The 27,553-nt window shown below is 50.1% G+C and overlaps 2 protein-coding genes across 3 annotated transcripts; one reads left to right on the top strand and one right to left on the bottom strand.

Moving 5' to 3' along the window:
- The first annotated feature begins 121 nt into the window (after positions 1-121).
- Positions 122-23,458, top strand: BID (BH3 interacting domain death agonist). Of its 2 annotated transcripts, none has more exons than XM_055127883.1 (6): positions 122-486; positions 15,495-15,584; positions 18,928-19,120; positions 20,428-20,567; positions 21,565-21,780; positions 23,250-23,458. In XM_055127883.1, the coding sequence occupies exons 2-6, from the start codon at positions 15,543-15,545 to the stop codon at positions 23,259-23,261; spliced, it is 603 nt and encodes a 200-aa protein (XP_054983858.1). In that variant the 5' UTR covers positions 122-486; positions 15,495-15,542; the 3' UTR covers positions 23,262-23,458. The 2 variants fall into 2 exon arrangements, with proteins under 2 accessions (XP_054983858.1, XP_054983859.1); XM_055127884.1 differs by having other exon boundaries at positions 125-486; positions 15,495-15,557.
- Positions 3,260-9,529, bottom strand: LOC129401759 (pygopus homolog 2-like). The gene is given in 4 exon segments (XM_055124593.1): positions 3,260-5,420; positions 5,423-5,827; positions 5,829-6,118; positions 9,523-9,529. Coding segments are annotated over 4 exon segments (1,482 nt in total). The 3' UTR covers positions 3,260-4,640.
- Positions 23,459-27,553: the final 4,095 nt, after the last annotated feature.

Genomic DNA, 27,553 nt, shown 5'->3' with positions numbered 1-27,553 from the left:
CCTTACACTTCCGAAACCCCCGAACTCGGGCGGGGCCTTCCGGGGCGGGGCCTGACTGGGGGCGGGGCCACAGGAGAAGGGGCCCGCCTGGGGGCGGGGCCTGTCCGGGGCTGGGCACGGCTGGGGGCGGGCCCGGGGCGGGGCGGGGCCCGCGGTCTTAGAGGAAGTCGGCGCCGGCGGCCGCGTCCCGCGCCTCGGGAGCTTCCTTGCTTTGGGCGCTCGGTTCCCGCGCCGCCGCTCGGCCCCGCGCGCCTTCTGGGCGGGTGACTACCTGCCGGTGGCAGCCTCGTGCGTCCGGACTCCGACGCCTGTTTCCGGCGCACGGCGTTCAGCGCCGAGCGCGCGCTCTGGGGCCGCCGCGCCTGGGGACCGAGGGCGGCGCGGATCCCGGGCGCCGCTGGCGAGGTGCCGGGTCTGTCCCGGGCCCCCCGCGGCCACGGCGGCGCTCGGCTGGTAGGAGGAGGCGGCTCTCTGTCCTCTCTGCACGTGAGTGTCGCGTTGGCGGGGCGGTCGGGGCGCTCGGCCGCGCAGCCGGCAGGTGTTGGGGAGCTGGGCGGGCATGAAGCCCCTTCTGCGCCCGCGGGTCGTGCAGGGCCGGTTACACCGTAAACCTTCCGGGTCGGCCCTGCAGAAGGGAGAGCCCACGGGAAAGGGTTCAGGTCTCGTACCTGTCGTTGGCTGATGGAGAGCAGTCATTGAGTAGACTTTGCAGTCTAGAGCAGTCTAGAGCAGACATTGCCCCGTGGTCAGGGCGCCGTCCCTGGTGCTGGCTCACATCTGCGTGGGTGCCTGTCTCAGGACGTCAGACGTCAGGTGCAGTGTGAATGAGGGGCCCACGGGCGCCCGAACCCAAGCGCTTCCACGAGCGTGGCCGGTAAGGTCCCTAGATCATTCATTCAAGAACACTGCTGGGCAGTGAGACAGCGGTGCGGGGAGAGAAGATGGGTGGGCTTGAAGATCGAGAAGGTTCTGCAGGTTCTGATTTGGCTTGGATTGGACCAAGCCTTCCGGGAATGGGCTGACCAGCCCGAGCCCGGAGAGGGGTGAGCGTGATAGAGACCCAGCACAGCACTCAGGCAAGCCTGATTCCGTGCCAGCCGTGCCTTTCGCGCAGGGGGTGCCACTAGGTGGTGGCATCTCGACCAGCCTCCCCGGAAACGGGTGCTTCTGGCGGAAGTGGCTTTTCTACAGTTGTATCCACCCATCCAGGTCATGGGGCAGGTTCTGAAGTTGGGAGGGCTCTCCTAGACCGGGAGGTGTCACACCGGGACCCTGGAGGTCACAGAAATCATCCATGAGTTCCTGGGAGCAACTGCTAAGAGGAAAGCATGTGGCTGGTGCTGGGGAAATACCCGATTTTGAGTGGATTCTCTGGAAGAATGCGGCCACGGTGCCTAGGGGACAGTTTGGGCACCACTCAATACAGCTGGGGCTTAAGGATGGGTGTCATGAGAGCAAGGAACATGTCAGCAGCTGATGGTGAGAATGGAGAGAGAAGAGTGACAACTGTGATAAGCCCAGGCAATCCTACTTTTTTTTTTTTCTTTTTGGGTCATACCCAGTGATGCTCAGGGGTTGCTCCTGGCTCTGCACTCAGGAATTACTCCTGGCAGTGCTTGGGGAACCATATGGGATGCCGGGGATTGAACCTGGGTCCTCTGCGTGCAAGGCATACACCCTCCCCGCTGTACCATCGCTTCTGCCCAAAGGCAATCCTACTTTGAGGCCTGACTCAGGAAAACTCACAACTTGAACTCCAGTGGCAAGAACTTACTGAGATGAGAGTGATCTGGAGCCCCAGTGAGTGGTTGCCAGCTCCTTGGACTCGAGGAAGGGAAGGCAGAGGACATCTGAAGGGGCAAGTCTCCACCAAGGGGTGGAGTGTTTGCTCTGCTAACACTGCGTAGATCCCAGTTTTCTTTTTAGTGCTGGGTGTGGGGAGGTTGCGGAGTGAGAACAGAGTGTGTACCAGCCAGTTTTCCAGATAAGTAACATCCCTGTTGGGCTTGAATTGCATACCTGTACGAAGCATGCCGATTGATGGATAGGTTGTTCTGGTGCTCAGCCCCCATTAAGGTTATACCCAAGTCCAGCCCAGTCACTGTAGTCTACTTGGCTGTGCTGCCAGTATAGACTTGCAGTGCTGGAGGGTGTGGGGACCTCAGGGCCAGGAACTCAGCTCGCACCTGCTCGACTTGTGCTCTGCCACATGAACTCTCCCTGTCACTGGTTCTGACACTTTTTTCCTGGGGCACCTTTTGCACCAGAGACATGCCAGTTGCTCAGTTGAGACAGGTGCCAGCTCTCAAGGAGCTGGGTGTGACCCAAAAAAACAAAAAAAAGAGAGAAAAATTTGTCATTGGACCCAGCAGTTGTACTCCTAAATATGCAAGAAAAATGTAAACTATGTCCACAGGAAGATGTGATGAGACTGAGCACATGCTCTGCATGCAGGAGGCTCAGGTTCAAGCCTTAGCATAGTGTCCCTGAGCACTACCGGGGAATGACCCCCAGTAGTTTTTTTAAATTGTATTTTATTTTTATATAGTTGTTCACAATAATTTATTACATTTCATATTTAATCTCCAATCCCATCACCATGCACATTCCCACCACCATCTCTTTTTTCTCTGATTTCTTTTTTTTTTTTTGGGGTCACACCTGGCGATGCACAGGGGCTACTCCTGGCTCTGCACTCAGGAATTACTCCTGGCGGTGCTCAGGGGACTATATGGGATGCTGGGAATTGAACCTGGGTCAGCCACATGCAAGGCAAACGCCCTACCCGCTGTGCTATCGCTCCAGTCCCATTCTCTCTGATTTCTTCAACAAACTAGTTTGCTTCATGCACATGCACACAGAGAGAAATGAAAGAATTCTCCACTTAGAAAAATAAAAGAATTTTTTTTGTTCCTGGGACTGGAGCGTTAAGATTGCGGATAGGACACTTGCCTTGCATGCGGCCTACTGAGTTCGATCCCTGGCGTCGCGTATAGTCCCCTGAGTCCCACCAGGAGTAATTCCTGAGTGCAGAGTCAGGAGTAGCTCTGGAGCATTGCCACAGCTCAGAAACAAAAACAAGAGAATTATCACTACTCTTGCTTGTGCTCAGACTCAAGCCCCTCTCCCCCAGTAAAGCTGTGGGAAAGGATTTTGACCCCTGGCATACTTCTTTTTTTTTTTTTTTTAGGTTTTCAAATCATTTTATTAATCCAACCGTACAACCCCCCCCACCACATTTCCGCCAACCCCATGTTCTTCCAAAAATTAGTGGAGTGAGCGAGAGGGACTGGCAGACTCTCCCTCGGGAGCCATTGTACAAAACGCGGCAGTGGGGACACAACACAAAAATAGCAATGAACTGCAGAGGGGCCAAACAGCCCGAACATGACAGCCGGGCAGGACACCACCTACACTGTCGGGCAGGGGGCACAGGGGAGAGGCCCACGGCCCTGGCTTTCTCCCTTCCTCATGGCTGCTGGCATCTGCTGGTGAGGTGGGTGAGTTCTGCACTATACCCCATCTCTCTTGCGAAGAGATGCTGAGAAGGGAGGCAGGGGACCCTGCAGGGCAGAGCGGCTCTCCCCACCCACCTGAGGGCGGTGTGTGCTAACTGGAAGCAGCAGCAGCTACGTATGTGGCAATGCTGTCTGAAACTGCAAATCAAATCAAATCCAAGCAGGGCTCTGGCAGGGAGGAGGGAAAAAGTGGTGGGGAGAGGGAAGCAAAGACCTCCCCTGTCCTCAGCTGCAAGTATGACAGTGAGGGAAGAGACCGGTGCACCCCTCCCCACAAAGCACGGCAGGGCCTCGCGGGATCCTTTCGTCAGGAGGGAAAATGAGGTATACCAGGGCTCTGCATCTTTTCAAGCTGCTCTCAGTCAGGCCCAGGGGCAGGTGAGGACAGACATACCAACTGGAAACTAGTGCTCAAAGAAATGTGCAACAGATGGGCAAAAGGTGTGGGGGGCTGGAGGCACAGCCAGAATCCAAGCTGCCAAGCCAGTCCAAATGTCAATGATTCTGCTGTCGGACCAACATATCCCAATTATTTTGGCCACCAAAAAAAAAAAAAAAAGTGGTCCTCAGGCACCAAGTATGAGGGAGCTGTGTCCTGACAGTATCTCTTATGGCCTGATCACTGCCAGAGCTAAGATCTCTGCTTCCTCTGCTTCATCTCAGAGGCTAGGGGAAGTTAGGGAAAGGGAGGGGACGCTCCCCTTATTCCCTAAAGCTGTCACCCACAGCTCCCAAAAAGGGCGAACAGTCTCCAACTCCGCTGACCACAAACATTTAACACTTGACTCCAAAGCCCAAGGCCGGTGCTGTGGGTGAGACCCAAATGCTGGGCATGGGCCCAGAAGGGGCAGCCTGGACCAACAGATTCTCTTCTTGCCACTTTCCTCTTCCAAGTTGCTGGCCCAGGCCTCCAGACACAACCACAGGGTTTTGGTTTCTTGGATCCCTGTAGATCTCAAAGCGTTAGTTTCCAGAAAAGTGAGTGCTCTGGCTCTTCGGCCTGCCCCGCAGAGTCCCTCTTCCGGCCCCCACTGGTGCTGGGAAGCCACTGGAAACAGAGATGCCCGATCATTCTAGAGGCATGCCGAGGGATGTGCGTGCTGCCTTGCCACCTCGCCCTGATCAGCCGTCATTGGCAGCCACCAGCTGCCCCATGCCCTCGCGGATGTAGACGGACTGGATCTCCTTGGTCTTGAGGCAGAGGTCGCAGGCCCAGACAGCTGAGGCCTCCGTGGTGAGCAGCCCATAGGCACTCTCAGTCATGCCTGTGCACTCGCGGTGGAACCATTTTTGGCACGAGGCCTCACAGAGAATGGCATCCTGGTCATCATTCACTTCACTCCGACAGGCTCCGCAGGGGTATACCAGGCCTGGGGGTGGCTGGGGCCCAGAGCCCCCGCCGGCCTTGGTGGGGGGTACCAGGCTGTTGGCCTCTGGGGTGCCTCCACCACGCCCAGTGCTGTTTGGAGGGAAACTGGGCTGATTCCCATTAACTGCGGTGGCTGGGGAGCCCGAGTGAGGCTCCTGGGGAAAAGCTGTAGGAGCAGGTGGGTTCAAGGGCTTCCCCCCATCCTCACCCCCAGGGCCAGGAAAGCCTGGATCTGGGCCAGGGAAGGGACTTGTATTGGGGGGCAGGCTGGGGAGTCCCTGTCCGGGTCTCTGGAGAGGAGTAGGGCCGAAAGGAGCCCCGGGCTGGGCAAAGCGCTGAGGGACGGAAGGGGGACCCAGCTCCCCTCTGGGAGGTTGGCCCATGGTGGGTGAGATCATAGGGCCAAAGCCCCCGACTGGGCCTGGCATCATCTGCCCACCAGGAGGACTAAAGTTCTGGCCCAGAGGTTGGTTGAAGGGCTGGCTGGGAAAGTTCATGTTGCTTGGGGGAGCGTAGCCAGGGCCCTGGGGGGGGGCATGTTGAAAGTTGGGCCCATAGGATTGGGAGGAAACGGAGGGGGCTGTCGACGAAGAGGCTGGGGGCCCCCTCCTCCCCCTGTGCCGTAGCCTGGGGGCACCTGGCCTGCCATGCCCCCCTGCACACGGAAACCTCCAAAGGGCACAGGACTGCCGAGAAACGGAGGGGTCGCACCCCCCACCTTACAGGCACCAAAGTCATCTTCAAAAGGGTTGGATGCGACCAGATGATCCACCATGGGCGTGGGGGGTGGTGCAAATTCCGTCAGGTGTGAGTAGGCAGGGCCCTGCGTATTGGACTTGCGCCGCTTCTTTTCCGGGCTCTTCATTTGCAAACCGGCCTTGCCCTGCTTCCTCCCGGTGCTGGGCGGCGCGGGGGGGGGGGGGGGGGGGGGGGGGGGGCGGTGCGGGGCCGCCACCTCCCTCCAGCTTGTCCGGTGGGGGCGGCGGGCGCCGAGGCGGCCGTGGAGTGTGGGTCCCGGTCAGTGGCGGCGGGGGACGGGCGCGCCCTCGGCTGGCACCATCGCCTGGCGGGGTGGGGGGCACGGCGCGAGCCCCCGCGCGGCGGCGGCGGCCGGCGGCGGCGGCGGCCCGGGGTGCGGCGAGGCGGAGGCGCCGAGCCCGGCGGCCGCAGCGCGCTCGCCGCAGCCCCAGCGCCCGCCCGCGGCGGCAGCAGCCACCCCCCTGGCATACTTCTTGAGAGCCAGAGAGCTAAGGTGTTTGCGGTACATGGACGCCAATGAGGAATGGTAGATAAGTATAGGTCCTGTGCTGGGTGACAGAGCAACTTATGAAGTGACATTTCCTTTTTTGTTTATTAAAAAAAAAATATGGGGGTGGGCTGCACCTGGCGATGCTCAAGGTAACTCCTGGTTCTGCACTCAGGAATTACTCCTGGTAGTGCTGGGGGAATGTATGGGATGCTGGAGGTTGAACCTGGGTCTGGCATGTCCGAGGCAAGCACCCTATCCACTGTGCTATCTCTCTGGCCCCTGAAGTTAAGATTTCTGAGTATAGCTTGTTAACTGATTATATCCTGGAGGCTCTGAAGTTACATATTAGAAATGTCACACTACTAGTTGAGTCAAGCTGGGTTGACAGAGCTAGATTCTTTATTTAATTGTAGATCTCCTTTGAGGTTTATGCTTCTCAGAAGGGCGTGTTTGGCGGGGCTGTCTCCACACCGGTGAGCTCTTGCTTTCTGACCTATAGAGTCAGTCTGGGGCTCGTGAGGGGCCAGTTTATCTTTCCTAGCTGAGAGGATATTTAGAGGAATGGAAGAGAACAAGGCCCAGATCTGCCAGCAGATTCCCCCCCCCCCCCACGGTGGTCCTGCAGTGGGTTTGTGTAGTTTTCTGATGCCAGATGTGGTTTGGGGGTCTCCACCTGGTGTTTGGTCCTTATAGCCAGGGGAGAGAGAAAGAATTAGGATTCATTACTTTTTTTTTTTTTTTGCGGGGGGGTGAGGAGGCACACCAGGTTGTGCTCAGGGATCACTCCTGGTGGCTTGGAGGATAATACAGGGTCTAGGGGTAAAACCCAAGCCGCCCTTTGCAAGGCAAGCAGTGCTAACTCTCCTTCTGGCCCCAAGAGCATTCGGATTTAAAGGTTTGGTTTCAGGACCAGGGTATGATCAAGTGAGTAGGGGCCTTGCCTTATACATGGCTGAAATTCAGTCCCCAGTACCACATATGTTCCCCTGAGCATGGCAAGGTGTAGCCCCAAAGCAAAGCAAATGAGTGTCTGGGTTTCTTCCCTGTGGGGCGGAGAAAGTGGCCAGGCTCTGAAAGCCTGTTTTCCCTTCCTTGCCTGAGGGTCCAGCACCTGGCAGGGCAGAAGCTGCTGCCCCACCGTGAAGAGAATTTTTGCACTGACCCCCCAGGAATGGCAAAGGCCATAAAATAATGACACTAAATCTCATGGTTGATGCAGTGTCTAAATCTTAGTCTCCTGGTTCTTGGTCAGGATAACCCGCCTTGACACTCTGCCTCCTGGGACTCCGGTGCCTTCTGCCCCCGGTCCAGGCCTCCTTGGGAGCTCCCCGTGGTGGGCCTGCGCTGGTCCCTGCCAGGTCTCTGGGTTTTCACTCATTCAAGGTCACTGCAGCGTTTGGATGGGGCTCTTTGACATGGAAAGGGAGGTCGGAGCCCGTGAAGGCCCTGAGAGAGCCAGTCATTCTTTGCTCATCTTCAGGGAAGATGCACCCGGGGTAGGGGCACCCCAGTTTGGACAGTTCTGCAGGAGGGCCCTGCCTTCATCAGGCACCCTCGGGTCAGCCCTGCCCTCAATGGGCACCCTCGGGTCAGCCCTGTTCCTGAAAACCAGGGCCAAAAATGCCTTCCAAGGCTGTTAGGGCTGGAGAGGAGCCCAGGCTGAGCCAGGTGCTGCTTCCATCTCAAGTGACTCTTGTGAAGTGGAGGAAAAGAGGTAGGAACCTCAGGGAGGGGAGCACTACCCCTTCCCTTGGCCCCCAGGGAGCACCTGGAGGGCTAGGACCGCTGAGGTCTGCCAGCAGCATTTACGGGTTCTCACTGCATCTCGCTGGCCCCACTGGAGAGGTCGCAGAGTACACTGGGCCTCCGTGGTCTGCAAGGTACGAGAACTCAGTCAGCCGCCTGATTTCTCAGGGAGATGCGCGACTCAGGCTGAAGTGACAAATCAGTTCTGGTGTCTGCCCAGGCTCTTCTCTCTCTCTCTCTCTCTCTCTCTCTCTCTCTCTCTCTCTCTCTCTCTCTCTCTCTCTCTCTTTCTCTTCTCTTTTTGGAGAGTGGGGCCACATCTGGCTATGCTCTAAGGGATCATTCCGAGGGAGCTTGGGGGACCATTATTGGGTGCTGGTTGGCCACATATCAGGCCCCCTTCTGAGGATTAAAGCAGTTGCATTAATGTCTGCATTTATATCTCATTGCATTTACCAGTTCTTTTTTATTGTTGTTGTTTTGGTTTGGGGGCCACACCCTGTGGTGCTGTCAGGAATCACTCCTGGCAGGCTCCAGGGACTATAAGGGATGCTGGGGATCAAATCTGGGTCAGCCACCAACAAGGCCAGTGCCCAGCTTACAGTATTATCTTTCTGGGCCCCATTTACCAGTTTTTTGGGGAAAAAATTGCAGGGGCTTTGGGGGGGGGGTGCTGGGGGCGCTACCAGCTATGCTCAGGGCTTATTCCTAGTGCTACACCCAGGGGTCTGCACCAGGTTTTGCACCCTGGCCTATGAAATGCTGGAGATGGAACCCAGGACAGCTGCATGCAAGGCAAGCACCCCAACTATTTCTCCAGTCCCGTGGGAAATTTTTTTTTCTGATTGTAGAATAGTATAGGAATTTAGAGACCCATTTAGGGGCCATCTCTCCCCAAATTCTAGCTCATATACACACAGGTTAAACAGCATTATAGTAGAAACTTGCTTTCTGTTTTTATACATGAACCCATAACTAAAAGTGACCCGTCTGCTAGGGTATGACCTATGTTGTTTTTGAATGATATTGAGATTAAATCCTTTATTGCAAAAATAAAACAAAACCCAAATCCAAGAAACAAATGCTAACAGAACCAGATCCAAACACAAACATGGCCCTTCCATCTCTCCATGAAGAGGAGACATGGGTCACAGACACCTGTTAATCAAACCCGACAGCCTCATGAACACACGGTCCTGACCAGAAAGAAGCCCACATGGCTAGCCTGGGATGTGGGATGTGCACACAGAGACATTCTTTGATCTGTTGACACCTTCTATGTGTTCTTTTCCAGTTAAACCTGTTTCTTCAGTAGGTTAGGGCTGAGGCAGTTCGTGTCAGGAGGGAAAGAAAAGGAGAATCTCCAAGACAGATGGATCTTGGCAGCTGTGGGGGGGTCCCCAGATTCCCCATGGGGTCAGCTGGCTGCAGGCAGCCAGTTCCATGATTGGCTTAGCCTGACAGACTGCCAGAGTCAGGGTCCACCTGGGGTTCCGGGTGAACAGCCGTCAGGGCACACGGCCCCCCTGGCTAGTTTACCAGAATTACTGAACCCAGCTTCAGGTGTTTGCTGCTTGAAGGCCCCACAATTTAAGACAAAAGAGTTGGGCAGGAGAGGTAGCATGGGGTACAGCACTTACCTTGCATGGTGCCACATCAGCTGTGATCCTGGTTCAAATCCCTGGTACCATATGTTGTCTCTTGAGCACTGTCTCATGTAGCCCTAAAAGAAAATGAAAAAAGAAATTCATTAAGTGAACATAGAATGTCCTGACCCCGTGCCAGGCTGTTCACCAGGGCAACTCAGAGAGGGGTGGGTTGAGTTTCCCTCCCCGCCCCAGCAGAACCCTGGCAGCCAAAAACCTCCAGAACCCAATGGCCGCCAATCTCGTGGCTGCTCTCCACAGACTTGGACGAGCCTCACCTATGAGGGACCTGTGACTGAAATCTCCAAGCTCACTTGCAGCGGATATGGGCCTCCTCCCTCCAGCTCCCAAATTTTCTAGTAGGTTGGCGGTGAGACCCACAGACTCTCCTGGTACCATATAATCTCATCAACAGCCATGATCCAGAGACTCAGAAATAAAGCTTCTAGAAGAGAGTGACATAGGCCTCACTCATGAGTGAATTTGCTCTATAATCATATTCTAAATTTTAGAATTCCTGGACCTCTCTACCCCACTGATGTACCAAGAGTAGCACATATTTGTTTGGGGTTAAAATACATGTTTGTAATCTCTTACACAAGGGCTTAATGGCTCCAGGATGAAATACAAAAATCTTCATACACTCCTGTTACAGTGGTGAGAAAGTGTATGTTGGTGGTGGGATTGGTATTTGAATATGACATGTAATGAATTATTGCGAACAACTTTATAAAAATAGTCACTGTCACTGTCATCCCGTTGCTCATCAATTTGTTCGAGTGGGCACCAATAACGTCTCTCATTGAGAGACTTATTGTTACTGTTTTTGGCATATCCAGTACACACGGGTAGCTTGCTCGGGCTCGATACTCTCAGTAGTTTGCCTGGCTCTCTGAGAGTGGTGGAGAAATCGAACTCAGGTCGGCTGCATGAAAGGCAAAAGCCCAACCGCTGTGCTATCGCTCCAGCCCTTATAAAAATAAAATTAAAAAAATAAATTTATTAAGTGAATGTAAGGAAAGGGAGATATGAATAGATTTGAGCATTGATTTAGGTCAGGGATGTAGCATTTACTTGCATGTGTGAAGCTATGGGTTTTTAAATTTTTTAATAGCAATAAGGCTACTAAAACTAATATAATTGCTAATAATAGCAATGTAATAGTAATAATACTACTAACAGTAATAACAGTGCCTACATCAGTTTTTTGTTTTGTATTATTTTGTTTTGTTTTTTTGCTTTTTTTGGGTCACACCCGGCAATGCACAGGGGTTACTCCTGGCTCTCTGCACTCAGGAATTACTTGTGGTGGTGCTCAGGGGACCATATGGGATGCTGGGAATCAAACCCAGGTCAGCCGCCACACCCAGTTCCACATGATGGGAAGTTCCTCCTGCACTTAGGGAGCTACAGGGGTTACTCCTGGCTCTGCACTCAGGAATTACTCCTGGCGGTGCTCAGGGGACCATATGGAATGCTGGGAACCGAACCCGGGTTGGCCGCGTGCAAGGCAAACACCCTACCCGCTGTACTATTGCTCCAGTCCCTTAGGGAGCTCTTTTAATGCTTATTGCAAAACTGGTTTCAAGGCGATGGATTCCCTGAGCTGTTGCCTACCACGAAGCTCTGTGTGGTTCCTTCAGGTCTGAATGGTAATCTAGCTGGATAGAGTATTCTCGGTGAGGGGTTCATTCCATTGAGTTTTTGTACTGCATCTTTCCATATTCTTCTGGCTCATAGAGTCTCACTTGTACATCTTATGGGCTCTCCTTTGTAGGTAAGTTCCATTTTGTAATCTTGCTGCTGTCTCTGTCTTTGGGGTTTGTCATTGTGAATGTAATGTGTCTAGGAGTTTTCGTAATTTGGGAATTTTCACTGAGACCCTTTGTGTCTCTTGGATTTTGGGCTTTCTTATACCACCAACTGTGTTCTTCATTTCTTTTTTTTTACATTTTCTTTTTTATTTTATTGAATCACTGTGAGATAGAGCATTACAAAACTGTCCATGAGTGGGTTTCAGTTATATAATGTTCCAGCACCCACCCCTCCACCAGTGTAATTTCCCAGCACCAGTGTCCTCAGTTTTCCTCCCATCCCCCCAAGCCACCCCCCACCCCAGCCTGCCTCTATGACAGACATCTCTCTTCTCTCTCTCTCCCTCTCTTTCTCCTCTCTCTCAATTTAGGCATTATGGTTTTCAATACAGATATATCCCTTTACCTACTTGCAACACTCAGTTCTTGTCCAGAGTGATCATTTCCAGCGGTGATATAATGTCATAATGGACTCTCCTCTATCTTAACTAGCCCCCAATCCACCCCCACACACACACTGTTGACCAGTCCTCCTGGCCTGTTTTCCCTGATCTTGGATATTAGTTTCGTACGATTTTTTTTTTAATATCCCACAAATGAATGCAGTCATTCTATATCTGTCCCTCTCCTTCTGACTCCTTTCACTCAGCATGAGACTCTCCAAATCCATCCATTTATGGGGAGATTTCATGAACTCATTTTTCCTAAAAACGTGTAGTATTCCATTGTGTAGATGTCCCATAGTTGCTTTATCCAATCATCTGTTCTTGGGCACTCAGGTTGCTTTCCAGTTTCTGGCCATGTGAGTAGAGCTGCAGTGAACATAGGTGTGCAGATGGTGTTTCTGCTGTTGTTTTTTTTTCCTTTTTGGGTCACACCTGGTGATGCACAGGGGTTACTCCTGGCTTTGCACTCAGGAATTACTCCTGGCGGTGCTCAGGGAGCCATATGGGATGCTGGGACTTGAACCCAGGTCAGCTGTGTGCTTTAGGACCCCCCCAGGGTATATCCCCAGAAGTGGTATTGCTGTGTCAAAGGGAGCCCAATTTCTAGTTTTTTGAGGAATGTACATACTGTTTTCCAAAAAAGGGTGAACCATTTGGCATTCCCACCAGCAATGAGTAAGGGTCCCTTTTTCCCACATTCGCACCAGCACTGGTTGTTACTGTTCATTTGGATGTGTGCCAGTCTCTGCATTGTGGGATGATATCTCATTGTTGTATTGATTTGCATCTCCGTAACGGTTAGTGATGTGGAGCATTTATTCATGTGCCTTTTGGCCATTCAAATTCCTTCTTTGAGGAAGTTCTTGTTCTCCCCATTTTTTGATGGTGTTGGATGTTTTTTTCTTATAAGTTCGACCAGTGCCTTGTATATCTTTGATATTAACCCCTTATCAGAATAGTGAATAGTGAAGAGAATGGGTGAATAGTTCTTCCCATTCCAAGGGCTGTCTTTGTATCTTGACCACTGTTTCTTTGGAGGTGCAGAAGCTTCGTAGTTTAATATAGTTCCATTTGTTAATCTCTGCTTCCACTTGCTTGGTCAGTAGTGTTCCATCTTTGAAGATGCTTTAGCTTCAGTGTTATGGAAGGTTTTGCCTATATTTTCTTCTGTGTACCTTATGGAGTCAGGTCTGATGTTGAGGTCTTAAATTCATTTTGATCTGACTTTTGTGCATGGCATTAGGAAGAGGTCAGAATTCATTTTTTTACCTGTAGCAGTCCAGTTTTCCAGGTACCACTTGTTAAAAAGCTTTCCTTGCTCCACTTCATATGTCTTCCTTATCAAAGATTAAATGGAGGGTGTGTGTCAGGATATTCAACCTTATTCTATTGGTCTGTGGGTCTCTTTATTCCAGTACCATACTGTTTTAATTACTACAACTTTGTAGGACAGTTTGAAGTTGGGGAAGGTGATGCCTCCCATTGTTTCCCCAAGAATTACGTTAGCTGTTCGTGGGTATTGTTGGGGGTTTACTGTTCCTTATGAATTTCAGGACTGTTTGATCAGTTTCTTTGAAAATTGTCATGGGTATCCTTATATAGACCACATTGAATCTGTATAATGCTTTGGGGAGTATTGCCATTTTGACAGTGTTAATTCTCCCAGTCCATGAGCAGGGGATATGTTTTCATTTCCTCTTGTCCTCTTTGATTTCTTAAAGTAGCTTTTTGTAGTTTTCTTTGTACAGGTCCTTTACCTCCTTAGTTAAAGTGATTTCAGTGTACTTGATTTTCTGAGGCATAATTGTGAACTGAGTTTTTTTTTTTTATTCCACTTTCTTCTCTTTCATTATTTGTAACAGGAAAACCACAGACTTTTGGGTATTGATTTTGTAACCTACCAAACTCTACTACACAAATCTATTGTTCTAGGAGCTTTTTGGTAGACTTTAGGGTTCTCTTAGTATGTCATCTGCAAATAGTGAGTGCTTGGCTTCTTCCTTTCTTATCTGGATGCCCTTAATACCTTTTTCTTCCCTAACTGTTATGACGAGTTCTTCCAGTACTACTTCCAGTACTACATTGATTAGGAGAGGTGGGAGTGGGCAGCCTTGCCTTGTGCCTAACCTTAGAGGGAAGGCTTTCATTCTTCCTCATGGAGAATAATGCTTTCTGTGGCTTCGACTATATTGAAGAAAGTTCTTTCCACTCCCATTTTGTTGATAGTTTCATGTTCTTCATTTCTGGCTATCGTATTTGTTGTGCTCACTTTGAACCTGTACTTGCTCCCTGTGCTATCATTTCTGCTCATTGAATATCCTCTTTAGTGTCATTAGAGACACCACCTGGGGACTTACTGCTATTGCTTATGTCTTAGATAAAATGTTTTCACTCATTGAGCTCTGGGGCTTCTACGTGTTTTCCCCATTGGTTTTCTAGTTTTCTTGCTGTGTTGGGGGGTGAGTCTTTGTAGTTAACCCCTGTGGAAGATGCTGAAGGATTAAGCTGTAGGTTGTTGTCTTTCTTCCCTGTCCTGGGATGGTGGAAGCAGCAAGTAGAAGGTCACATGGCCCTGGGTTTTATTTCCAGCAAAATAAAGAGACCGGTTGATTAAAGAACAAAAGGTTTATTCAGGGGCTGCCTGAGGTGATCAACTCATGTCCCCAAAACCCATCTTGGAGGACCAGAGCAATATTACAGTCGGGATGGGCACTTGCTTTGCATGTGGCTGACCCAGGTTCGATCCCCAAAACCCCAGATGATTCCCTGAGCCCTGCCAGAAGTGATCCCTGAGCTCTAAGGCAGGAATACCCTGAGCATAGCTGAATATGGCCAAAGAAAACCATATTGACTATGTGGTCATACGAAACTGCTTTCATAGGAAAAGAGAAGAGGAAAGCATATTCCATGAAAGTTGGAATATAGACTGGTGGTCACCAAGAGGTCAGTGAATTCTCTTGTGGGCTGATCCCCGAGATACACTTCCAATGTAACTGCAAAAGAAGATTTTGGTTAAGGCTTCCTCCACTTACCCTTTAGGACAAGATATGGGAAACAGTCATAGCATTTTCAACCACCCCTGCTCAGACAGGCTTTCTGATTTTTTTAATATTGAATTCAAGAATTCAGTACCCGTATTAGGTATAAGCCCTGGTAAGCAAGGGATTTTCAGTAAATTCTACGTAGATTTTAGTAGCAAATCTTATTCTTTGGGAGGAGGAGGCAGACACTCCCAGTCGTGTCCAGACCAGGGCTCCCTCCAGCCCTGAGCCCTGCTAATGGATCATCAGTGTTTATTCCCTTTTTCCCCTTTACATGCTGGGATTGGAACGAGGGCTTCACACATGCTAGGCATGTGCCCTGTCACTGATCTGTATCCCTAGCAAAGTAATATTCTGATAGGAAATTCAGTAATGATTATTTTAAGTAAGTCCGCCTGCCCTGTCTGCCTGTCAGTGAGTTCTTTTGATAAGTGAGCCGGGAGGTTTGACTGACTCTAGGGAGTGCCCGGTGCCCTGGAACATATATAATGAGGATTTTATCTTGGGGGTGGCCACCCAAGCGCCATGCCAGGGAAGGAAGAGGACTGGGAGGTGTGCTCCTGGGTTGGGTGTGGTGAGACACTCGGGGTTGGTGTGTGTCTGAGCACTCACCTACTGTGTGTGTGTGTGTGTGTGTGTGTGTGTGTGTGTGTTTTCTCTTCCAGCCACGACACCTGTGCTGCAAGCAAGTCTGATTCCCACCGACGGCCCACATGATGGAGATGCAGGTCAGACCCCAGGGAGGGCGAGGCCAGGTCAGCCTCTGTGGGTACCTGCAGTGTGGGCCTGGCCACAGTGGGGACTGGACAGTGCTGCTAAGAGGAGCCGCACACACACAGTGAAGAGGAAATCAGAGACCTCCCTCAGCTCCAACTTTCACCCCTCCCTGGTTCCTGTTCGCTAGCTGCAAGGGGAAGGAGACTTTCAAATTTAAGGCGGTTTAATAGCTCTAGTTTCTTGGGTAGGGCATCCCAAGGTCACCTTGGCAGCCCTCTGTCTTCAGCAGGGTAATACCTCAGTGGTACCGTGTGTGCTTCTGAATCAGCCGTAGAGAGGGTGGGAAGCCCGTGCAGTGGGGCCCACTTCTTCCCACTATCCCCGGACCGCTTGGCGCCCTCACCAACACGACAGCTTCTTGGTTCTCCTCATCCGTGGCGGGGGCATTTCTGGTCTGGCTTTAAGAAACATCCATGGGTCATTGCTGTCACACTCGGAGTGTCCAGCAGTGCCTAGAGGTGGCCCTCGTGCTTTCATGTCAGTCTTCGCCTCAGCCTTCAGATCTGTGCCCGCTGCTCGAAATGGGAGGTTAACGCTGCGGGCAGGAGAGGAGTTGCTTGCTCGAGCAGAGGTGATTTGGGACCCTTTTGCTGTCCTTAGTGTTCAAGACACTTTCTTGCTCGGTGCTGCGGTTGCCTGCCCCTATTGTCTTTCAGCTTACAGCTGCTGTTTCCTTGTCATATTTCCAGGATACCTGTGAGTTAAAAAGGGTATGGATGTAGAACATATGTTTTATATGCTGTGAGTTAAAAAGGGTATGGATGTAGAACATATGTTTTATATGTTTGAGGCCCTGGGTTCCATCCTCATCAATCCCGCAAAACACCCTTACACACCCACCCACACACCCACACACCCACACCCACACCCACACACACACACACACACACACACACACACACACACCCGCCGCTCACCCCCACCCCCACATGTGGTCCCTATGCCTCCTGGGGCCGGGAGCTAGCTTGGATGGCCCGAGTGCGTGCTTCACCTCTGGGAGCCTGTAGTTCCATCCAAACCCCTCAAAGAATTGCCTCACTCCATATTGTTTCATTTTTTTTTTCCTGACACACCTTTATTGTGTGGAGGTGGATACAGTTCCCCTAGTGTTTTTTTTTTTTCTTCAATGAGAAAACAGATGCAGAAATTTCCTGGTGTTCCAAGCAGCTGGGCACTCTCTCCCTCCGAATCGTGCTGTGTGCTGTGTGCTGGGGGGAGACCCCGCGAGGCCTGTGCTCCGCTGCTCAGCCGCAGCCTGCACTGAGTTTTCTGACATATTTTCCCCTTGGATTTGTTTCCAACTTTCAGAAGAGCTGTGGTGACATGTGCCAGTTTAGCCATGGACAGTCACCCCTTCAGATTCCACGAATACGCAAGCACACGTGTCTGCTTTTGCCAGGCACTTTCACTTCTCTCTGTGAGCTTTGGTTGTCCTGGTGCTGTTTGTATGGGACTGTTCATATTGGAGCAGTCTGTGAATTCTTGTTTTGGTGGGACTCCTCAGCATTGCTCAGGTGCCAGCTGCCTGGGCGGGCTGGCTGGGTGCTGGGGGCCCTGTGTGCTTGGCCACACACTATAGCTTTTGAGCTACTGCCCTAGCGCCTGTGCTCATTTATTGAACATAGATAACCTGGATTTGATCCCCAGCACCACAGATAGTCCCCAAGTCCTTGAACGCAGAGCCAGGAGTAAGCCCCAAGTACCACCAGGTGTTACCCCAAAACTAAGACAAAAACATTAAAAAGTGAAATTGCCTTTGAGGTTTTGTTTTTCTTACTGTTTTCTGCCAGGCTTGGACATGAGGGTTCTTCTGTTTGTGCAGATGCACGGGAGAGCTTCCCGTCCTTTTGGTGTGGGACCAGCGTGACAGTGGGGAGCACGTTTGGCTCTTCCAGGCTGCATACTCTGTTCACCAAGATTGCTGTCATCTGTATCATTTCTTGTTAGGTATTGTCCTATAAACAGCTGTCAGATCAAATCATCCATCTCCCATCCATTTCAACATTTTGTGTTTTATTTTGGGTCCATACCCAGCAGTGCCCAGGGCTTACTCCTGGCTCTGTGCTCAGGGATCATTCCTGGCAGGGCTCAGAAGACCATTTGTGGTGTGCTGGGGATCAAATCCATGTTGACCATCTGCAAGGCAAGTGCCCTATTGCTGTACTATTTCTCTGCCCCCATCCAGTTTAACTTTTCACACTAGAGATTAAAAAACAAGTTATAGTTCCTTTCTTAGCTTCTCACAGGCCTTTGTAACATGTGTGTGTGTGTGGGGGGGGAGGTGTTTGGTTTTGGTTCACAACCTGTGATACAGCTCACTCCTGGCTCTGTGCTCTGGGATCAGTCCTGATGGAGGTGGGGATCAGACCCACATCAGCCACATGCAGTGCCCTACCCGTGTACCGAATCACTCTAGCCCTCTGTTCTTGAGATTAAAGACTCGAATTTGCATTCACACTTCCCATTTGCAGTCCCTGTCGGAGCAGGACTCCAGGCTCCTGTGCCCACCTGAGCTGCACACTCAGCCAGTCCTGCTGTCTTTAGTGGCTGAGTGAGAGATAGACCCTTACACTGTAACCTCTGCTCTGCCCGCACTTGGGACACCAGACAACCAGCCTCCATCAGAAGAGCAGTGATGACCCGCATTCGCATCCCGGTGCTGCCGTAACAAAACATCACCAACGGGGTGACTTAAATAGCCACAGTTTCTTCCTCACAGTTCTGGAGGCTAAAAATGTCACATCTGGGTTGGCTCTGAGAGAATCTGTCTGTGGCCCTCTCAGCTGCTGATGTTCCCTGGCTTAGAAACACATCAGTCAGCTCCTGCCTCGTCTGTATATTAACTTTGTAAGTAAATCTCCCTCGTGTTCCTCTTATCAGGGTATCAGCCCGGCAGGTAGGGCCCTTGCCCAGCATGCAGCCGACCTGCATCTGATCCGTAGCTGAAGATACGGTCCCCTGAGCACTGCTAGGAGTAATCCCTGAGCACAGAGCCAGAATTGACACGTGAGCACTGCCAGGTGTAGCGCCCCCCCTCCCCACAAAAAATGGGAAGTTTTGCTCTATTAGGGCCACATCTGGCAGTGCTTGGGGTGCTGTGTGGTGCCAGGATTGATGCCAGGACTGAATGCGGGATGCTTACATGCAAAGCATGTTAAGTTTCTTGTCCCGAAGGGAAGCTTCGCCCTGGCTAGGTGCCAGGGAGTCAGGCCTACCAGGTTCCTGCTGGTGAGAGCTGGAACTCACGTAGGCAGTGGGAGGGGCTCTCGGGCTGCCCCAGCGCTGCGCCAGACCCTCTCGCCTCTCCCCCGCCTGTTGTAGATCAGCAACAGTTCCGGCCTCCACGATGAGCACATCACAAACTTGCTCCTGTTTGGTTTCCTCCAAAACTGCTCCAACCTTAATTTCCACGAAGAGCTGAAGCTGCTGCAGTGCCGGCTGGCGCGGCCGCAGGGCCTGGAGTTGCAGACCGACGGCAACCACTGCAGCCACCTGCTCGTGGACGCAGAGACAGGTAGGCCGGTGAGGGCACCCGTGGGAGGGTGCAGGGACACCCCTGTCACTGCACATTGTGACTTGGTCATGCTGTCCCAAATTTTCTTGCCGGAGTGCCACTGTTTCTCTACGTGAGTCCTGTTGTTGGTACCGCGCACTTCCGTTTCCCGATACCACCCATGGCACTGGGGCTCAGTGTGTTCAGAGGCGTTACGGGGAGCGTTACGGCCAGAGGCAGGTGGTCACAGCGAGCAGAGGGTGGTGTCAGGCGGCTCCACTGTGACATCCCTGACCTTGCTGCCCTCACAGCCACCCAGTGGCCTGGCTGAGGCTGAGAGCAGACTGGAAGCGGGGACCGTTGAGTCTCACCCAGATTGCCTGGAGTCGTGATTCATAGTGATGTATTCTGGGAGTTCTACGAGGAATTTTTTCACAGTGCTCAGCTCTGGTTAGGATCACTGCCCTCGAAGCCCAAAATGACTCAGGGCTAGACTCAATTCAACTTAGTCAAGACCCACGAGGCCATGCTGCCCTCTGGCGGCTCTGGGGAGAACAGCAGCCAAGTCAACCACGGTGGGGACAGAAGACAGGCTCTCCCCAAAGATCACTGTTACTGTCATCCCGTTGCTCATCGATTTGTTTGAGCTGGTACCAGTAACGTCTCTCATTGAGAGACTTATTGTTACTGTTTTTGGCATATCCAATACGCACGGGTAGCTTGCCGGCCTCCCCAAAGGAGTAATGGAAATTCTCACCATCATTTAATGGGCCAAGACTGGGGCCACTTGAGCATTCAGCACTGTTAAGTAAAAGGAAGAAATGCGCACCCATAGTCTCCAGGATGGAGCGTGCCCAGGTCAGCCTTTGCACCTCCAGCTGTGTCCTAGGTTGTCCAGGCAGGGCTGGCAGGAAGTTCCCACTAGCCAACATGTTTCAGAGACTTTTTCTTCGAATCCAGTGAGCACATCACCTGCCAACCCCTAATATGGAAGCAGGACCTGGTGCTGCTCCAAAGGTCCAGGAGAGCTGGGGTAGGGGCTCGAGGGACTGTCAGAGGCTGTGCTCTGGGCTGCTCGTGGTTCCACCCCGTCCTGACCCCGTTCTCAGCCCAGCTCCTGAGCAACCTGTTCCCAGACCTGCCCCAGGCGCCTGCATAGGAGGGAGAGCTGTGTGGGCCCAGCGGGGACCCCTGTGGCCTGCCACAGAAGTGAAGGTTGGCTTTGTTTCAAAATAGAATCTCTGCCTTGTTCTGGGAGGTTTGTGGGTTGAGGATAGTGAGCAGGGTCGCAATCTGCTTTATCTCTGCTGCTTGGTTTGATCATTCAGATTCTGAAAGTCAAGAAGAAATCATCCAGGACATTGCCAGGCAGCTCGCCCATATTGGAGACAGCATGGACTGCAAAATCCACCCGGCACTGGTGCAGGACTTGGCAGCACGGTTTATCAACGGGAACCTGTCCGAGGAAGTAGGTTTGAAACCCCGGGCACTTGCACAGGGTTACTTGGGAAGTGTGAGGGTTGTTCAGTTGTTAGCTGAATCAGTAAAATTTCTTCCCTGTCAGACCTGTGGCCAGTGAGGTGACGTAGACCTTAGCCGTCTGCAGAGAATGGGCAACTGACCTGTAGGGTGGGTCTTTCTGAAGAACGTTTAGGAAACTGGAACCTTAAGGCCAGAATCAAGAGTTTGGGGATTAGAGCTTCAAAAAAGATAAGAAATTGAATCTTCCATGGTTCATCCGGGTCAAACCTTCTACCTTTCAGACATGTCTCGTTCTAGTGACCTCTCCCTATCTGCTGTTCGCCAGCATCCGGGCGTGGCCCCACACCTCTCCGCAGTGTGGACATGGTGTTTGTGAGTCAGTCAGCTGCCAGGTCCTTTTCTGTCCATACTGAAGAGACGGAGTCACTTATCTCTTTGATCTAAGTCTGCACCATTAAGATAGGTCTTATACATTCTGCTTTGTCAACTAGTTCTTGATTTTAAGTGCTTTACAGGCAAGGATCGACTAGCTTCTATTCATTCTAGTCTAGTGACGAACACTGGTAGTTCAGAAGCACCATGCTCACTGGACGCATGGGTTATTGAGCCCCAACAAGGCCGGGGTCTCCTCTGCCTGTTTCTTCTTGTGTTGCCACACGTAATTGTCACTGCTTTCCAAGCTCTCCTTAAGTGTTTTTTTTTTTTTTGTTTGTAAGTTTTCTGTTAGTTTTAGGGTCACACTTGATGGTGCTCAGGGACTCCTCCCAGCTTCGGGGATGCTCCAGGGGTGCTTGCGAGATCGAACCTGGACCTCCAGCATGCAAACGACACACTCCAAGCTTTAGAATCACCTCCCCACCCCTACTCCTTAGCTATTTAATAACCTTGCACCTACAGGAGAGCCTGTCACATTACACTCACCACAGAGAGCTTCCCCTTTAAGAGGAAAGAGTGTTGGTGACCTGGGCTCTGTGTCCTTGCAGGAGAGAGAGAAGTGCCTGGGAGAGGCGCTGAGCGAGATCCTGCGGACTTACCCTAAAGACATGGAGCAAGAGAAGATCGTGCTGACGATGACCATGCTGTTGGCTAAAAAGGTGGCCAACCACACCCCCTCTCTGCTGCGGGATGTCTTCCACACCACAGTGAACTTCATTATCAGCCAGAACCTGCTTTCCTGTGTGAGGAACTTGGTCGGAAATGTAAGAGCATTATCAGCCCCTTGCCACATCATGGAATCCTCTGGGTCTCTGCCCGATGCCCATTTTCCTCTGAAGGTTGGCAGTGCCATGGAGCTCTCTCACGGCACCTTCCCCTGCTTCTGAGGTTGTCACAGACCAGACGCCCCGCTCAAGTTTGACTGAGTAAAACTTCAGTAAACCTCAACTTGGTTTTACCTGTCACAAGAAAATGACGTGGAAGGTATCCTCTCGAACGTGGATCAATTTTCCTTTTAAGACTTGTACTATTAGAGGGGCAGTGAGATGTGTCTAATACTATTGACAGAATCATAATAGTATGCTGGAGATGTTTCTGTGTTGTGTGGATGTGTAACAGTGGCAGCATAGTGTGGACATGTAGCAGCAGGTGGACAATACGTGGCAGTGTGATGTGGGCCCCAAGTAGAAGGAGGAGGGACCCAAGCTGAGTCTTCTTAGTCTGTCGCAGCTCCATTCTGTCAGGAAAAAAGCATAACCAAAATTCTTTTTAAATGTGCTTGTCAGAGATGATGTGAGAGACCAAAAAGAATGAGCAAAAATCTATCCCTTTCCCAGATAACCTCTTTGCCTAAAACCAGGATACTTAATATCATGCGTTTTATAATGCTGCCCAAGGCCTGAGGATAATTTGTTAGACCCAATAGTGAGTTTAGTGATTATCTAAATCTGTAGACTTGGAAGTGTGAGCAATATCTGAGATCATTTTGTCAGGCAGTTGTCTTAATATTTATTGCTATGCCTTCAAAGCATTCTCTGTGTACTGTGGTCTTCAGTTGTGTAAACATTTTAAGTTTTTAAAATTGAAGGGTTTGAGCCATACAGGCAGTGCTCAGGGGCTATCAAACTTGGGCCTCCTGCATGCAAAGTATATGCTTGGCACTTTGAGCCATTTCCCATTTCCATGAAAACATTTTAAAAAATATTTATTTTGAGCTGTGCCCAAAGCTTACTCCCAGCTCTGTACTCAGGGCTCAGTCTGGTAGGGCTCCAGAGGCTGTTAAGTGGTGCCAGAGGTCAAATCCCAGTTGGCTGGCTGTGTGCAAGGCAAGTACTCTACCTGCTATAACTACCATTTTGGCCCCTATGAGCATTTTTAAACAGAAGGAATATAAATGTTAAGTTGGTGTTAAACTAAGCTTGGAAGGGCATAATTGTTGGAAGGACAATTGAGAAAGTACTATAGAGCTTTCACCTACAACCTGATATTAAGGATTGCCACCGATTTTTGGTTAAGATGCCTTTGGTGCCATGAGTGATTTGCTAGATGTCACTAAATGAGCACCTTCAAAGCCCATTTTGGCAGTTTGCACCCATTCGGTGAAAAATACGGTGTGAGATGGAAAGATGTTCCTAAGAATATTTCTATGTTTTACAGCTGTGCTTCTGTGACTTTGCCGTGCTGGTTTGTGACACAGGCTGGCTAATTCTGCTTATCTCTGTTCTCACTGTAGGACATAGACTGAACAGCTGACTCAAGGAACACGACTGGTTAACACTTGACATGGCGACAGAGGAGAGACGCCTGCAGTGGAGATGGAGCCACAGTAACCAAACACTTCTGAGGATAGACATGAGAAATTGTTTTTCATTTTCAGGAAAATATTTTCAACTTGTGACTGATTCAGGAATCTCTACATTAATATACTTGAATGAAAATATCGACGTGCATATTTTTTAATGTATTTCCTGTCCCCTAAATCCATCTACATATCGTACCCTTAATTCAACTGTATGAACTCCTACTTGAATAACATGGAGCAGGGCCACGTGGCCGCGTGGTGCTCAGGGGTCCACTTGATGCTGAGGATCAAATCCCTGCGCCTTCTCCCCAGCCTTGGAGATTAAATGTAAAAGCAGAGTTTTAGGCAAAAGGAAAAACAAAAAACCTTTAGTGCAACTTTGGGGCCTGTTCTTTATTGCTGGCAGCAATGATACCATGTTGGAGAAGAACAGGATGAAAGAAGAAATGTACAAGTTAAGTTTTCCTCCACACAGGGCCTGACACTGAGGAACTGACCAGTCTGTTCTGACAGATGGATGGGTCTAGAGTGGTTGAGAGCACAGCGGGCTTTCCATGTGGCTCACCAGGGTTTGGTACCCAGCACCCCATGTTGTCCCCTGAGCCTCACCAATAATGACCTCTGAGTGTAGAGCCAGAAGTAAGCCCTAAACATTGGTGGGGTGTGGCCCCCAAACCAAAACCACTAAAAAATAAAAATCAGGTGGCTCAAGAAGTTCTGGACCAAAGTACTATACTCAAACAATGGGACCGTTAGGTCTCAAACTGGTTTGACTTTTTTCAACTTGATTTCTTACCCATTTCTTGATTTCCTTTTCAGTCAGAAATAATCACAGGTGGCACTCTTGCTCTCTCAAAAAAAAAAAAGTAGATGACATAGGAGCCTGTGTTAACACACTTCTTCAAAATCAGGTAGCTAAACACTTTTTCCCAAGAAATCCAAGCTTTGATTATTTAAAAAAAAAAAAAATCTAGCATTCTAAAAAGATTTCATTGTATCAAAGAATAGGTCCAGAGATTAAAGAGGGGATAAAGTATATCGCATTGCTTCACATATAAACACCCTCTACTGCCCCCCCCAAAAAAACGAGTGATTCTTAAGTGAGGCCAAAAGTAAACGCTGTGAGCACAGCTAAACCCCAAACCCCGCCCATCACCCAAAAACCTCACATTTTTTTAGTTTTAAGTCCTAGGCACAGTATGTGCTGGACCCAACGGTGTTTTGAAGACCATCATCACCGACACCCCCAACCTGAAGGTGGTAGATTTTACAATCTCCATGGACTGAGAAAGGAATAAAGAATGAATCAAAACTGCTGAGTGTTTGTGACAGGTGACACAAATGTCTGGCACTCAGTGTCTGAGGGCCACGCTGTGGCAGAGCATATTCTTCTTGTGTGTGGCCTTGGCTCACTGTCTGCACCACCTAGTCTGAAACAGGACGCCAGGTGTGTCTCATGTCGAGCCGTGTGCTCGGTATGTCCTAAAACCAGCTTGAGCCCCACCTGGCCCCACCAGGGCCCCGCCGTTAGCTGCTGGTGTCAGGGCTCCGGAATGGTTTGTAGACCAGAGTCTGTTCTTATTTCCCAACCACTTCACGTGCTGTGCTGACGGAGAACTTGAATATGGAGTGTCCTCTGGATGAAAAAACATGTTTTCAGACCGTGAGGGCGGGGCTGGGGCAATAGCACAGCTGGTAGGGCGTTTGCCTTGCACACGGCCGACCCGGGTTCGATTCCCAGCATCCCGTATGGTCCCCTGAGCACGGCCAGGGGTGGTTCCTGAGTGCAGAGCCAGGAGTAACCCCTGTGCATCGCCGGGTGTGACCCAAAAAGAAAAAAAAAACCCAGACCATGAGGGCAAGCCCAGTAAGTATGTACATACAAACACTTCAACATTATCTAAAGCGGTCCTACGTGAAGCACGGGCGTATGGCCAGCATGCAGGTAGAAAGACAAGCCGGTTATCTTCAAGATCTCATTTTATTTCAATCTCCAGTTTGTTACCCCAACATATGGCTTCCAACTGAAAACAATCCATAGAATAAAATTTTGTTACATTTTCTCAATGACAAGTCAGTTGGCTAAAAGGCAGATAACATAAGGGGACAAGAAAAGAGGGCGCAGAGTGAAGAAGGAAACAGTAATAAATGGAGCAAATCTGGGCTGTAGCAAGAAGAGCCACTGGGTTTTCTTTCTTTTTTTTAAAGGCAAATAAGATACTTAAGTGTTTATGTTGACTTAATTATAAAAATGTTTAATTCCAGTCATTTTGAGGCATCAGAACCAGTCATAAATTGAAACTCAAACAAAGAATAAATAAGCAAGAGGCACTTTTAATCTGAAGATGAAAGAAGAAAGACTATGATAAGTTCTAAAGAAAAATGAGTTTTGTCTTTTCCTTTGGTGCTGACCAAAGTCTGAGCTACACGTTGCTCTTCCCTCGCTAGGACTCTTCAGGAGCAAGCACTACTCCAGCCTCTGATGGGGACGCTCGCACTTCAATGTCTGTCTTTTATTCCTAGGGAAGGAAGCAACTAACTAGTACTTTCAGAACGTCAAAACTTTTCTAAATAGCACATGAATTAACCAGTGACTTCTAGCGGTGCAAAGAACACTCACAGAAGTGAGCAATATCAAGTTGAGCCAGCTGTACTCAGTACAAGGCCTTGCAGATACCCCTGAGACAGCTCCGACCTGAGCTCCAACCAAGCAGCTGCCTGGGAGGGGCTCGTGAGTGTAAACATAAATGGGAGGACCCTGGCGGTTTCAGCTCCTGAAGTTTCAGGGAGCCTGGGATGAAAGGAAGGGATTAGATTAGTATTTTAGCAAAAACAATTAGAGTTCCTGTGAAGCAAAGAACATGAAGTAAGCAAGAACAGTGACTGAGTTTTAGAAGCATTGTGTGGTCAAGACTGAGTTTGACATTCTCTAGTGAACAGTGGCATGGAGTGGATAGCTTTTCACTGGGAAGTCACCTGCAGAATCTGAGCAAGCTTTGCCCGTGGCTCATTCCTGCTCAGCCCTCCTTGAGTTTGTGACTTCTGAGTGTTGAGAGGCAAGAGAGGATGGAAGGGGAAAGGGGGAAATCACTTGATTATTCCTGCATTAGATTGCCTTCCCCTTATGTACAAGAGAAATATTTATCTAAACAAGGAAGCAAATGCATGACCTACACCACCATTACTAATTCACTATAAGGCATTTCATTCAATATTTTAAGGGAAAACACCCCCAGCCCTATCAACAGTTTTGTTAACCGCAGTGCCTACATTTTTTTTGAAAAGGGAACACCCTGTCCATCTAATTAGAAGTGAGGAACAGCCCGTACGTGGCCGCTGCTCCATGTTCATCTCAATATCCAGCCTCCTCCGCGCGCAGGGAGCAGGGGAAGCGCTGCCGCCGCCAGGAGACCTGCTGTAGAGAGCACTTGCCGCCCTGCGCAAGTTCAACTGGCACAACCACTTGCAGACAGGCTATTAATACTGCTTTGCAGGGTCACAAAAATGGTAAAAACTGGAACACGCACTACAAATGCATTAGGTTTGAAAGCCAGAAAAACTGAAACCAATGCCTTGCGTCTCATAAACTAGGAGACTTTGAAATGATTTCCTCAATCTGTAAAAAGGGGTTAGCCATTAGAACTGTGAAAGTTAAATGGCTGTGGAAGTGCTCATATGTTAAAAATTATACTTCTCCCTCTTTTTTTTTAAGGAAAAGGATTCTTGTGTGGAAAAACTACACCCTTAATCCACTCTGTCAGTCTGAGAAACTCAGTGGAAATAGGAAACATTTTACAGTTTTAAACTTGTCACGCTTGGAAGTAGGAAACATTTCCAATAGGAAACACCTGGCATCAAGTGTGCTACTAAAACCAATTCTCAGAGGCCAGTTGTTCTTGCTGTAAATGACCAGAAAGTCCTCCTGATCAAACAGTCCTCATGATCGTGTCACTTCAAAATTATTTTTTAGGTTTTTGGGTCACACGCAACGTGGCTCAAGGCTATTCCTGGCTGTGTGCTCAGGAGTGACCCCTGGTGGTACCATTTGGCAACTGAACTAGGCTCAGTCACATGCAAGATTTAACCTCTAGATCTCTGGCCCTTATTCAAATTTGTAGAAAGCTAAATTTGTGCACAAGAGAGAGAGGAAGAGGGAGAGAAGCCAGAAAGTATAGCAGGTAGGTTTAATTTCCAGCACCCCATGTGGTCTCCTGAGCACAGCTAGTGTGGTCCAA

The sequence above is a fragment of the Sorex araneus genome, chromosome 2 (assembly GCF_027595985.1).
Source record: "Sorex araneus isolate mSorAra2 chromosome 2, mSorAra2.pri, whole genome shotgun sequence".
Lineage (NCBI taxonomy): Eukaryota > Metazoa > Chordata > Mammalia > Eulipotyphla > Soricidae > Sorex > Sorex araneus.
The sequence above is the reverse complement of the archived record's forward strand: the minus strand, read 5'-3'. Positions and strand labels throughout refer to the sequence as shown.

Coding starts and splice junctions, on each gene's coding strand:
- BID (XM_055127883.1), top strand. CDS start 15,543: ATGATGGAGATGCAGGTCAGACCCCAGGGAGGGCGAGGCCAG. Junction 19,121..20,427: donor GCTCGTGGACGCAGAGACAG/GTAGGCCGGTGA, acceptor TTGATCATTCAG/ATTCTGAAAGTCAAGAAGAA. Junction 20,568..21,564: donor ACGGGAACCTGTCCGAGGAA/GTAGGTTTGAAA, acceptor GTGTCCTTGCAG/GAGAGAGAGAAGTGCCTGGG.